At 34.8% G+C, this 14372-nt stretch overlaps 1 protein-coding gene across 27 annotated transcripts in view; it reads right to left on the bottom strand.

Annotated features, from left to right (window-relative positions):
• Window positions 1-14372, bottom strand: part of RBFOX1 (RNA binding fox-1 homolog 1) — an 853949-nt gene that overhangs the window by 86049 nt on the left and 753528 nt on the right. For 21 of the 27 annotated variants that reach the window (XM_068420323.1, XM_068420322.1, XM_068420328.1 and 18 more), the window contains 4 exons: window positions 12460-12603; window positions 9569-9622; window positions 3874-3966; window positions 2143-2203 (listed from right to left, as the gene is read on the bottom strand). In XM_068420323.1, the coding sequence (XP_068276424.1) occupies window positions 2143-2203; window positions 3874-3966; window positions 9569-9622; window positions 12460-12603 (352 nt within the window). The remainder of the gene's footprint in view (window positions 1-2142; window positions 2204-3873; window positions 3967-9568; window positions 9623-12459; window positions 12604-14372) is intronic. The other 6 variants (XM_068420338.1, XM_068420333.1, XM_068420351.1 and 3 more) reach the window with 1 other exon arrangement.

Raw genomic sequence — 14372 nt, 5'->3', positions numbered from 1 at the left:
CACAGAAAAACTAGCCTTATATTTTATTTAAAAGATGAGACTGTTGTTTTAGACAACAATAATCTTTAATAATCAGCTACAGCACTGGTTAATTCCTGACAAAATGATAAAGAACTAGAATCATACGTCAGGATGACTGATAATAGAAGCACTGATTAAACTAAATGAAGCACCTTGCACGTCTACACTTCATTCTGTGTCACTTGTAATGATTATGCAAGAAGAACATGATTCTCCTTGAGTGTTTAGTTTAGGGGATCACAGACATTAAAAAAAGTGGAAAAAAAAATGTATGAACTACAACCAGAGTTTGCCTTGGTAGATAGTTATCAAAAGGTGTGCAAAAGAACATCCTGCATGCAACACCTTGGATATATGGATGCACAAACATAAATGTTAATTTTTATGCACTAGACAGGATGTTTCATGCTTTCAGTGAGATCTAGTCCAGATGGAACAGGATGGAAAACAACAGACACAAAATACTTCAAGTGGGGAAACACTGAACAGCAGATTTTCATCATTCTGGTTCTGGATATTAATAACCAATAAAGTATGACCTAAGTAATCCTGCAGTGTGGGACACAGAGGTGAACCTCCTCTAAAACCAGATTCCTAAAAACCTCACATCTCTATTTCCAGCATTCCTTTTCTTCAGCACTGGATGTGCTGACATGTACCGTGTTACTTGCTAATTAACAGTTTTGTAGCCTTAGGATAATATGAATACAAAATTTACATCATAACTTATAACAAAACTACTTTTATCCTTTTATCATTACAATAGCAGACAAAGTTCATATTATCATATGCATATAGTTAATTTAGCTCCTTATTGCAACAAAATCTTGTTATGTGATCCAGTCAAGTTTTGTGTCTCTCTCACTAGATTCACTGAGACGTTTTAAAGCCAGTAAAAATGAAGATTTCCCATCTGCATCATTTACCAAGTTCCACATTTACATACAAAACAAGGAAGAAAACAGTTTCTGAGAAAGCATGAGGAAATTCAGACTCTTCTTCTCCAGATCAGTTTAACTAGCTCAATTATCACATGGCAAATGCAAACCATCACTGTATTTTATTTTTACTGTGGTAGGAAAGAATCACGACTCTCTCATTAAAAAATAAAGCTACTGTTTGCCCTGGGTTTTAGTAAAACCTCACTAATGAGACCTCAGATACAGAAAATCAGATCCATTATATTTCAAAATGGAAAAGAGTCTAATCTGCCCATGGAAACCTTTATATGCAGATTTCAGCTGCTTTTCACTGGATGGGAAAAACTAAATTAAATTGAAAAGCAAATAATTGTAACTACACAGTCTAGTAAAACTGGAAAATGTAATTGCAATTAACTTTAATTGATGTATTATTGTTTGATGTTGTTGAGTCAGGAACTTGTTAGAATTTTCTGAACTAGCAAATGCAAACAACTCAAGCACATGATCAAATGCTGCCAAAGAAAACATTTTTAAAATGTATTGCCTCCAAACCCCTCAAATATCTATGGATTATTATCATTCATGTACAACATTATACTGACTTAGGTCAGCGTTAAAATGAATTTTTTTAGATAGCTTGGAATTAAGATTTTTCCAGGGGAAAAAAAATGGAAGCAGCACCCAATTACCATTTGCCCTTTACTTCTAACAAATTGTGGAAAGAAGACAGAAAATTATATTTGGCTAGATGCGTGTCTTGGTACTAAAAAGTACCTCAGGCCTGACAGAGACATTCTTCTTACTAGTCTCCCTACCTCCATGATCCAAGCAAAAGTGAATCTTCCGATTAGTTTACTCATTGCAACATTAACACTGCACAAAGCTAGAAGAGAACAATGCTTTCCTATCAGGTATATTTTCCTATACAAAAGCCACTGCGGTTAAACACTCAGATTCCAGTCAGGCAAAATGATGCCTGCTATGCCCCCATGGCTGCAAATTGGCTGAACTCTACACAGGCGGAGTTTATGCCCAGCCATACCATGTTTTAGGTCACTGGACAAAGCCTGAGCCCAAGGAGATGCAGGCGATGTAGACTAGGACACTCCATGACGAGATGAGTCCACCCATTCAGCAGCAGAGCGAGGTTTCGCATGCACTAACATTAAAACAAAGCACTGAGATCTCATGCACTTACCGTTCGTGTAAGGGTTGACGGTCTTTTTATTTGTCATTACACGTGCTGTTGCATTATTTACCTAAGCACATAGAACACTGGATTAGAAAGGGTTACAGGGAGGGTCCGTGCTACTATTAAATGCATGCATTATTACTGCTATTAGTCATGTAAAAATAAAATGCAATTTAATTTCTAGAAGGCAACAGGTGCATAACAAAATCATACGATTTATAATTACATTTACTTTCATAACCATTTTAACTTACAAATCATTTCAATAAAGCAACATCATATCATTTAAACTTTAATAAAAAGACATTAAAAGCAAATTAAAAGGTACTGCATAATTTAAGACTTAAGAGCATGCTTGTATTCCATGGTAACACTGATACAATAAATACTCAAAACAGAAAAAAATATTATATGAAGGAACATGCAGTGGAGTAGAAGGGAAAGAGACAAGGTACAAGGAAACAAAGAAAATGTCAAAAAAAGGGACAAACGAATTTTAGCAGTGTGCAACATAACCCTTTAGAAGAGAAGTACCATTGGAAAAGCAACATCTAGCATTCAACACTTGGAACAAGAGCCTTTTTCATTGCAAGAATTAACAAAATCATTCAAGCTTTAAAATCACAGCTAACAAAAGGATAAAAAGAGGGTGCATTATTTAACACAATATGGAGTTAACAATCTGAGTAAGATGTGCACGAAGTCATATCCTCAATCCAATCAGTGCCTCCCAGGCTTGCTTAAAACGTACACTCAATTACAGGCGTACCAATATAGAAAAAAATGTAGCATCAAGAAAACTTAATACAACAAGTCAAAAAAATTCACGTGGTATATCAGCGCTAAATACGTGAAACGGCAGATGGACTTCTCCACTTACCATTCAGCACCATCGCCAGCATGGGTATGTATACAGTTACCATGGTTACTGAGAGTTTGGTGAGGGCCCTAAGCGCTACCGTCGAAGGGGGAAAATGAAAAGGCAAAATATGCAACATCTTACTCAAAAGACGACAGCATTTTCAATTGGTATTTTTTTTATTCTAACAAATATGACTGAGGCAGTATTGAAGGGGATCCAGTGGTACTAGAACGCATTTGTGTTGCTTTTTTAATAGATACCAATGGCTCAGGCCATCCAGCCAAAGTAGCCTGATGGTTTCATTTCAGATTAAATGTTAGAATTGGTCGGTCTTTAGTCTGGCTTTGTTTCTTTTTCTTGCACGTCTTTTGATGCTTCTTTCCCAATCTGAATTTTTTGAAAGCCACTGTGGATCCCGCATCAACCCTGCAGCAAAAAAAAAAAAAAACCAAACAAACAAAAAAAAAAACCAACCTTTTGTTTGTTTTTGGTTTGTCTGTCACACTTTTTTTTTGTTGTTCTCAATTTTTTTTTCTTTTTTTTTTGTTGGCTGGTTTTTTGGAATCTACTGCACCCATTGATTTACAAAACATCCAAAATCATAACTTCAAAATATTAAAGCTTTCATTGTTTTTTCAATTCTGTCATCCACCTTTCAGCAATAATGATAATAATAATAATAATTACAAAAGAAATAATAATAAAAAACCCAAGTAAGGCCAGATTCTCTCTCTTTATATATAAATATATATATAAACAATGGGAAGGGGAAAGGGGAGCACACAGAAGACACCAATGATGCATCTGAAACAACAAATGAGAGTGAAGCAGACATTTATAAAAAAGATGAAAAGGAAAATATTTTGAACATGCACCTCGATTTTACGGCCCTCTACCACGGTGCCGTGTAATTTCTCCCTCGCCCTGTCCGCATCAGCACTATTTTCGAAAGTTACGAAACCAAATCCCTGCATGCAGGAGGGAGAAGGGGGGAAAACAACATGCACATTATTATTTCAGTCAATGACCACTTGTTTGCTTATGTTCTCTCTCTTTAATTTAATATTTTCTTGTCCTTGCTTCATTTCTGTAACATGCAAATTAGAAAAATTATAATTGTATTGAGATGTGCAATAAATAAGCGACAAATGTGAACAAATTTTTTCTGTCATCAGTTAGATCATACCCTCTGAGAAAGTCAAAGAATGATACCAAAAATACCTTTCTACATGTCACTACAGAGGAAAATAAATCTAACAATAAGAAAATGAAATTAAAATAAATTACAGTGTCTTCACATAGAAAAAAATGAACTAATGAGAAAAGAAAATGAACCACATTTTAATGACATGCAGATATCTCAACAAAATAAAAAACATGTGCACAAAATTCAACACTGAATGTCAATATACTCTAAAACATTGCCTAGTTAATCATGCTGTCGTGATCGTAAGAAACATTGTCCCCATGCAACACTAGGGTAACTTAAACTTGTCAAACTATACAGCCTTTACTTATTTTTTTATAAAAGAAAAAAGAAAACCACCAACAAAACAGAAGTACTTTTAGAACAAAGTGTAAACTTTCTTGTATTAACAGATCAAATAAAATCACATGATGTGAATAGAAAAAGAAATTCTGATAAAGGAATAAAAATGCAAAAGTTTTGAATAAGTTTAAACTGGTTCATTTACTATTTATGTATATGGCTTTCCATAATTAGAACATGCAACTGGTAAAACTCCAGAATCCCGTGTTAGTGGGACAGGAGAATACTCAACAAATATGAAACTCTGCCTATGACAAATGCTTTGCTTTATAATATTAGGCTGAACAAACATTTCCAATCCTACTAAAATTCTTTTTATTGTGCTAAGTTAAATTAAACACTGTTTACAATGGTAAATATTTTTTTAAAAAAATCACACATCGAAAAACATTTTAGAAACATACACCAACCCTTTGAAGTAATTCTTACATTAGCACTACAATGCCTTTTCATGCTTTCCCAAACTTATCTGAGCAAATAAGCTTCTATATCCTTGGTGTTTCATAACAAGAAACATTTGCAAGTTACACCTGGCTGCTTTATAAAGAACAGGCATTGCTGCACATATTTGAAGTCCTACTACGACCTTTTTCTTTACTGTTACTTTAACTTGAACTACAGAGTTAAAGCTTTTCTCTGTTCTGTTCCTCACCAGTAAGCCATGCATCATGTCTCCTCATTGTCCAGTCCATTTGCTAAGTTTTGTGGTCAGTATTCACCCACTTACTCTCTGCAGTTCTACCTATTATGTACATGGTGACTGATTTTAAAAAGAAGAAAAAAAAAGGAAGTAAAGATATTTATACATTTATTTATACATTTTATACAAAGAAGAGACTAAATATGAAACTAAGGCAAAACTGACACTGAGCAGTGAGAAAAACAATGGATATGAACTACAAAATTAATCAACAAAAAAAGAGTTAAGAAACTATCAGGATCATTATGAGAGTTATTTGGGTTATTGGAGTTTACTCAAAGAAAACATTTATTTATGCCCATTTATAACACAGAAAGTGACATCTCTACACAGTAGCGGTTCCTGTTCCATTCTCTTCAAAGTAGCTTGAATACATTGTCTGTTGCTCTTTTTTTTTGTTTTTCTCTGTTAAAGGCACACTGAAGCCTGAGCTCAGAAGTGCTCTATCAGCAGGTCCACTTCTAGCTGAAGCCATTCTCAGAACATCTGATTCCACACATTTTCTCCACTCTACCCTCCACAATTTTAGCACAAAGCCACGACCTCGCTTGTCACGAGACACTGAGGATGTAACTCTTTTTCCCCAAAGCATCAGGAGTGTTCAAGGGAAAGCAAATGCCCCTCTTCAGTGCTAATCCCTATGTTTTAGATGCCTGCAAAGGCTTTTCTTACACCTAAACTCATCCTCAACTTTAACTTTTATTTCTTCTTCAACTGCTCCCTCCCAGCTTGTAAAAGCTCTGTAAAAAAAAAAGCTCATAATTTAAGATGCCATTAAGAAAATTTCAGAGCAGCAGACATCATTGAAACCACCGATCCAACGAGCCTAGCTCCATGCAATAGCATAAATCCTCCCAACTGTGTTTGTTCTCCCCTCTCCTCCCTGCTGAACAACTGCCCCTTCTCAGAATTGCAAACATTTGGTGGGAGTTGTTTAGTCAAAATTTTGAATCAGTCTTCTTAGCTCACAGCACTACCAGTTATTTTTTTTCAAATGACTGAAGGGAAAGATAAAAACCAAATTACATTAAAAAATTAGAAAAATATATGAAGTGGAGTCACAAGCCAAGACAAGATAGGAACTTCAAAGATTCTGAAAAGAATACTCATTGTAATTTTTTAATTTCTTATGTTGTACTTATTCTCATAATTAACACTACTTAAGTTAAGCTCTTATTTTTATGCAAATCTTTAATTTTACCTAGCTGACACAGAAACTCAGTCACAGAACATCACAGAACATAGATTCATTCATCACACATTCAAACATCTACACAAACACGTTAACATTAATTCTACATGCAGCTGATTCAACAGCTACGTTAGCTTAGCAGACTATGTATTTTATTAACCAGTAATGTAAACTTCTGCATTTTATTTTTCAAGTCTGTTAAATGATTTAATAATAGCCAAGTTAGTACATGAGAAGGTTCTGTTTTAATTTGGGAGGTGCTTTGGAGCTCTTCTTATTTAAAGAAATACATGTTACTATAATATATACTAGATATATATTAATACATATACACACAGATTTATGAAAGTATATATGTAGTATATAGCTTTATAGAGCATTAATTTACAACTGTAAAAAAATGGTACTTGTTGATGTTCCTGTATCTTTGCAGCCTTGCAATTGTGCCAGAGACAAAAGCCATTCGAAGCTCCACGGAGAGCTTCAGTGTTAAAACAGCAGAGTAGCGTTGAAATATGCACAGTAATGGAAGCTATATTTCAGATTGTCCTTCCAAGATGAGTGGTAAATGCAGAGAAAGGTAAGTTACCAGAAGTTTTTAATGTTACTTTAATCATCAGCTTCAAGAATTGGCTAAGATAAGCTGCATTTTTTTAACACAGGTTGTAAGAAGGATCTATACCAGAACAATACTGAAATTCTTGCAATTCTTATAAAAAGAAGAGCTTCAAATGTCATCAGTGTTGCCATACAATTCTAGCAAAGTCATCTTAGTTATTATTACGTCCCCAAACAAACAGAAGTGTGTAGTATGAAACTTGTCTTGTTTTAGGCATTCTTTTAAGGAGAGACTCCCTTCTGCAAAACTATTTTATACTTTATGGTGGTGCTGCAGAGTTATGTTTTTTGAATCTGCAATTCCATTTTTCTTAACTATTATGGTATGAAAATAAGCTCACTTCTGTTGTTTTTGCAAGAATCTTTTTCAACATTAATTACTGGAATAAAAAGAAATGAACAAAAACAGAAACAAAGAAATTTCTAGCAATTCTTTTATGTCAAACTGCAGCTAGAAACAAATTTAAATTTTGATCCTGCAAACTTTACCTGTACTCAGTCTGAGACCACTTAGTAGTCCTTTCAGTTTCAGTGAGATTTTATGAAAACATAGATAAGCACTGCCAGGAATGGGACTTTAATCTGGTGCATCTTAAATCCTACAGAATGGACATGAAATGGTCAGATTAAAAAAAAAAAGTTCCTCTTATTCCTAATCCTATTTTTCAACTTTTTATTTAATTGGGAGAATCTAAGGGTGCTTCTGCAAATCAAAATACTATGTAGCTATACCTGAAATAACTCTAAACAAGATAAGAAGCAGCATACATAAGCGATGAGGTGCATCACAGAACTGCTTTAAGCATCTTCAGCAGCTTACTCCGAGCCAGCTTGGATGCACCAACACAGCACTGGTCAGCACAGAAGTGTTTAATAAGAATTGGTCTTCGAGTCTCTAACACAAAGTGTCTAAGAGGTAGTGACATTACAAGCCTACCTAGAAAAACCTCTTCCTTGTGAAATCCTTTCTAGGAGCTTGGTTTTAGCACAAGGCACTGGGATGTTTTCACTATGGCAAGACCACTGTTAAAAAAAATCAATTCAGAAATATCTCCTCACCCCATCCCTCAAGTAGTTTTAAAAAGCCTTATTCTTATGCAGTCTGATGCAGTCGTAGTGGTTAAAGGGGCTACACATGTAAGATTTAATGGCTAAACAAATACGTAAACTACCACCACCATGACATGTACTCAGTTCCACTCCATCTTCAACAGACCAACCAAAGGTGGCAGGTATGGGATGTCTCTTGATATTTATAATACTTTCCAGTAGAAGCAGGTTCTGGACAATCAACATCTTTTGCAAACACTATTGAACAGCCATAATTTAATGATAATAAATTTCAGACAGAGAAGGAGATTCTAAGCCACCAAATTCCATACATTTTGTTTGTTTACTGAAAAAAAAACAGTAAATGTTCCAATTGGGTTTGGGCTAGCAGGCAAGGGAACTAATTAATGAATGTCGGAATAATTTTGGAATATAAACCAGGAAATTTCAGCTATTCTATCTAAAAAAAAAAAGAAGTGATGGCATTAAATTTAGAATATAAATGCAAACATTAAGGGAAAAATTAACAGAATTAAAAAATATCTGATTTAAGAGAGATTTATGATAAATCTGATTCTTTAAAAAAAGGACAGATTAGAGTATGTCTATAACAGGAAAAGAATTCCATCACTAATACGAAATCATATATAAGAGTTCCAGGAAGACTGAAGCATTGGTGGATAAACATTCTAGGGTGTCTGATATGGGAGAAAAAGGAAAAAGATATCGTGCATATGACATACACATTAACCCTTATAATGCAGCTGATATCATAGGTGAAGCATATTGGGCTACAGTTTTGCAGCAGCTAATGATGCTAATGCAGTCACAGCCATTCTATCTTGCTTTCTTTTTTAAACATTGAATAAATTGAAGTATGCATTTAAGGCAAAGTAATTTACACAAAAAAATTAAATGTTTGCAATACAATAAGAACTCTTTTAATCAAATAAATGTTAAAATAGATTGTTTTCAAAGGGTTGGTGTACTGAAGCTTTAACTAAAGAGGAAAACATCTGCACTTAGATAATCTAGAACAATGACATATTTTCTCAGCTAATTACTAAAGAGGATAGTTATTGGTTATCATTATCATCTTTCATTTCAATAGGGGAAAAAAATACCTGTACTAATACAAACCTGTCTACAAATATCTGTAAGTATGGACTCATCTTGTAAAATAAACAAGATAATTACCACTGAAGAATAAAGACAGCAGAAATCAACGTTCCCATAAAACAGATGACAGTTTGGAGCAGCTAAAATTACCCCCTTTAAAAGATATAAAATGAGTCCAATGATTTTCATACTGCTTAGGAAACTGCATGACAGCTCAGAAGATTATTTTCACTAACACAGAATTTCAGACATTATTTTTTACAGCAGTGCAGTTGTTTCCTTTTACTCATACAAATATTTTAAACAAATTAAAAAATTCCATGAGTGAATTAAACTGCTTACCTTTGAGCCTCGCTCATTAAAAATAATTTCAACATCTAAGATTTTACCAAATTGCTGCAAAGAAATAGAAAAGTTACATGAAAATAAGGTAACTTCGACACTTCTATCATATACAGTACAAATAGTTTGTTGCAGAAAATGGTGCACCACATAAAAAAAGTTAAAGAATACAAAATCAAAGATAGTCAAGCACCACAAAAGACATTCTGAAGAGGAGCCAGATCAATACTACAATTAAATCGTACATATCATTACACTTGTCACTATCATTCCACATATGCATTTATGAACTTTAAGTTCAGTGAAACCACCTGACAAAGAGGAAATAATCATTAAACCGTGATCACAGTGAAATCCCAAATTTATTTTTTTTTATTCTGTCTTTGCACAGAGTAGGCTACTTCCTTGTGATCCATCCAGTCCACCTGCCATCACTGTTTTTTTCACATGTAATATGCTACCAGTTAATTTGCTTGGAGTGTAAACAACATCACTAACAAGACAGGATTAACAGCTGCGTGAATGTTGTTGCCCCCTGGTCATCCTTCCCTCTGAAGAACCTTTGTTTCAGAAGACTTTTTTGTAGCTGCTTTCTGGGACAGGTAAAGGAGTTTGGTTACTTTGGCTTTACAGAAATAAGATTAAACAAGCTGGGAGTTTTGTCACTGGCCTCAAGTAGTGAGGATTTCTCTCCACCCTTGCTGAAAAGGGATAACTATTAGTCCCTAAGCAATTCTAGTCTTACTGGAGTATAATTTCAAAAACTAGAACAGATCTTACTCATTGGGGATTTTTCCCTGCTCAGAATTGCACTTTTATTATAATATTAATAGTAACTGTTATTATTATTGACCTTAGAATAGCAATCACAATCATCTAGGCATTGTTCACACATACAAAACTCGACCACAGTTGCTATCCCAAAGAAAATGGCTCTATTGGACTTGCCTTACTAAGAGAATAAATGTTTGACTCGGGCAGTGTTTAGTTAGAACACCTTCTGCTATGACACATTTTGTGATGTGACACTGTAACGCATCAGTGGGTCATTTCTCTTATTTCGTATGTCATTAACACGCAGTACAGTCTTAACATTGATAAGTGACACAACCTATTGTGTCAGAAATTAGAGGCAGGCAAATGAAGAGTAACCTAACAATAGTCCAAGGAACTGCAGAAATTAGCCTATACTTTAGTATTTTAATATATAATAAACAATTACAGGCCAGAAAGGACAGTATTCCTTCTCTAGCTTATTAAAGTGTTTCAACTTGGTTATGAAAATCAACCATCATTTGTTATCCCTTGGCTTATTTTACGTTCTTGCATTCACCATCTATTTAATGTTTTAACTGCAACTTTAGCGTATAAGCAGACATTGATTTAATCTTTAAACAATCCTCTGCTGTATTTATGTCCATGTAAAAAGATCATCTGCTATGTGCATAACGTGGTCACAATGCAGCGTTACCATATTTCGTATCAGATATTTCAACTCACACTTGCAGAAATTTAATTTTTCTGTCAATTCAGAAGCTAAAAGTTTACTGTTACCAAGTCATTCTAAAGCTGGAAAACTCCATCCATTCTCCAGTGTTAGTCTTTTGAGACCTAAGACTTAGAAATACTGACAAGAAATGTAGTTTTTATTCACTTATAAATTACTACAATCCCTCAAAAAAAAAATTCCCTTCATTTAATGTACTTTCAAAGAAAATATATCTATTTTAAGTGATTTGTTTAACTTAAATAAATTTGCATATTTCCCCCTAGAGGGTTAATTATTATGCCTTCTGCTATTTTGCCGATGTGCTGTAAGCTGCATTTAGGGGAGGCTACTTGTAGCAAGTCAGATACAGCAAAACAGTCACTCTCATTTCCAGATACTATACCAGGTTTCTTTTTCCAGCAACTGTTTCCTTCACTTCATACAAATAAATACTGAAAAACACAATGTCTTAGCTCACATACAAAGACATTAGAAGAACTTAAAAATCTGAACTGAACACGAAAGATGGAGAGAAGTACAGTGCCATGAAGTACTTGATGCTGCACTGTATAACAAACTGCGATGCAGAAGAGAATGAAGCCTTAGCACCTCAGAAATAAGAAAGCAAGAGGAACACAAATATCCAAGAGTGCTAACCTGGAAAAGGAAAAGCTGGGTTCTAATAGCTGACCAAGTACTATTTCTAGATTTTATTTAGTGACATTTCAAAATAAACCTAAGAGTTCTTGGAGCAAGGAGAAGAAGCCAGGTCTAACCTCTCAGGGTTATGAGCCTAGAATTGATGGCACGTATGAGACGTGTGAAACACAGCCAATGCACATGAAGGGAGCTAATGGCCTGGGCAGAAGCAAAAAGTGAGAGGCTTATAGAAAAATACTGGCAAAGGCTTTAGAAGCTTACAGACCTACAATACCTGTGGGGACGGGTGAGGATTCCTACTCCTGGACTTCCTGCTTAAATTCAGCCCGTGTCTTACTTCTATAGATTTGGGTCCCTTGCTCGTGAGGTCAAGTATTGACTATTTTAGATCATGCTCTTCAAAATCAATAAATACAGGCATATACATCCAGATGTGTACAGCAGGAATATATATGCATTCAATATTTTAAGCCAATGTAGGTAGCTTTTTTGAATGTAATACAAAACAGCACAATACATAGAATACACTCATCTGTATCACATATAGTAGAATCAGTAGAATTTCTTTGCCCAATTGTGACTGGCAAATCGGGTGTTTGGTTACAAATAAATGAAAAGAGAGTCTTTACTGAAAATGGCTAAACGGCCTACATCAGAAATACTGTTCTCACGGTTGACTATAAAATAAAATACCTATTGCAATGCAAACACAAAGAAGCATAAACAAAGTATGATTACTTACACCAAACATTTGTCTAAGATCTGGATCCCGGAATCTGAATGGTATATTTGAGACGTGAAGCCGTTTCGGCTGTGATTTGTTTTCTGTGTTTTCAGAAGATTGTGTCTGTTGCTGGCCATCGGTCTGTGCTGCATCATCTGTCTGCTAAAAGGGTAAAGCAAAACAAAGCAAAGCACACTGTAAATATTTCTGCTATATTTAATATAAAGTGGTGGCCTTAAATTCTTAAAAAAATGACTAAAAAGGAGTTAAATCTGCTCAGACAAAGGTACTGAAGAATACAAGAACTTGAAATACACAAAAATCAAATCAGTTTCTGTATCTGTCTCAGTGTGTTTTCAGTGATATCTTTAACATGTATTTGGAATAAACTGGAGAATGGGAAGGAGATTATTACTTGTTGATTTTCTTTGCTATTTTTAAATAATGAATAAATATGTCTCCCTATAAGACTGTTGAAACCCCTTTAACCTCATCAGTGTTTGCCAATAGAAGCAGCTGAATCTCCACGTCCAAACAACAGTCTACTTGCAGAAGCCAGCTATACACTTTCAAATAAGATTAGTACTTTCATTCAGAGGCCACTGGGACTTCTACACAGGAGGCAGGTAACACATCACATCCTAGCTGCCATTTCATAAGCAGTGCTAATGGGCACTAGAGGGTCATTTTGTCTAGATAAATGGTCACCATTATGGAAAAGGCCTTGAGTTGTGAAAGGGAACAGAAGTATAATCAGTGGTGAAAGTTGCCTGACATAAAAGTCAGACCCAGAAACAAAGTTTTACAGATTTTCTTTCTCACCAAAAGAAGATCATACCATAGTACTTCTTACAGGGATAGTTCTCCCTAGTTTTAAAATGCGATTTTATAATTGAAGGCCATTGCTGCCTATTACAATTTAACAAACAAACAGAACTATAAACCCCTAGAGAGATTAGGAAAAAACATAATGTCCTTCATCCAAAAAGTAAAACTAACCAATGCTGGTCTATCAGTATATTATAGAAATTCCTGGGTTGTGTTCTTTAATGACATCTTACAGGGCCTAATTAATCACTGCATGTACAGCACACATTCACTAGAAAAAGATTTTGCACAGATACGTAAACAGCATAGTTATTTTCTTTTGCACTGGTAGAGGGTATTTGGAAAAAAAGAAGAGAAAAGAAAATAGTTGAATGAAACTACAAGGATCATCTTACGAATGAAACTACAAGGATCATCTTACAACTGTTACTCTATTTCCTCTGTCCTTCCTCTTCCTTCTGAGCATACTCATCTTCCAAGTATTCATTTTTCTCTTGTGTTCTAATGCTACAGTTCAGCTTGTCTTTGCCTTTTTTTATTTAAGAAAAAAAAAGACCAAATCTCCCATTTCCTGCTAGTACCAGATTTCTTTTAAGAGACAACAGTTTTAAGCAAAATAGAAATGGTTAAACAAAATAAACCTTACCACACAGTTTTAGTACCAATAAGCCTGTTAAGGAGGAAGCAAAAGAACTCAAACAGAATACATAACTTACATCAGCAGTAACTACATATAAATTTAATTCTAGTAAGTTAAATGCAACATCATCTTCTCCAGTAAATGCAAATGTTCTCAAAGTGCAAACATCTACAATTTCCTGCATTGCCTATACTTCTGTGCTAAGAACACTTTACAAATAAAGGTCCTTATCATTTCTGCAGAAGCATCAGTTCATAAGCAGTGTCTACGTTTCATGGGATATGATGATACTCGTACACAAACACAAACTTGTGTGTGCACTAAAGAAGGATTGTCTAGTGATCCAAACAAGGAACTGGGAACAGCTTAAGTGCAAACCTAAACCGAGTCAGTGCCACCACATCCCTTCATCTGCTACCCCCTGAACTCACAGACAGGGTCCCACAAACTAAACAGTTCATCT

Source organism: Nyctibius grandis, chromosome 30 (genome assembly GCF_013368605.1).
Source record: "Nyctibius grandis isolate bNycGra1 chromosome 30, bNycGra1.pri, whole genome shotgun sequence".
NCBI classification, from domain to species: domain Eukaryota; kingdom Metazoa; phylum Chordata; class Aves; order Nyctibiiformes; family Nyctibiidae; genus Nyctibius; species Nyctibius grandis.
This window is presented reverse-complemented; position numbering and strand designations above follow the sequence as displayed.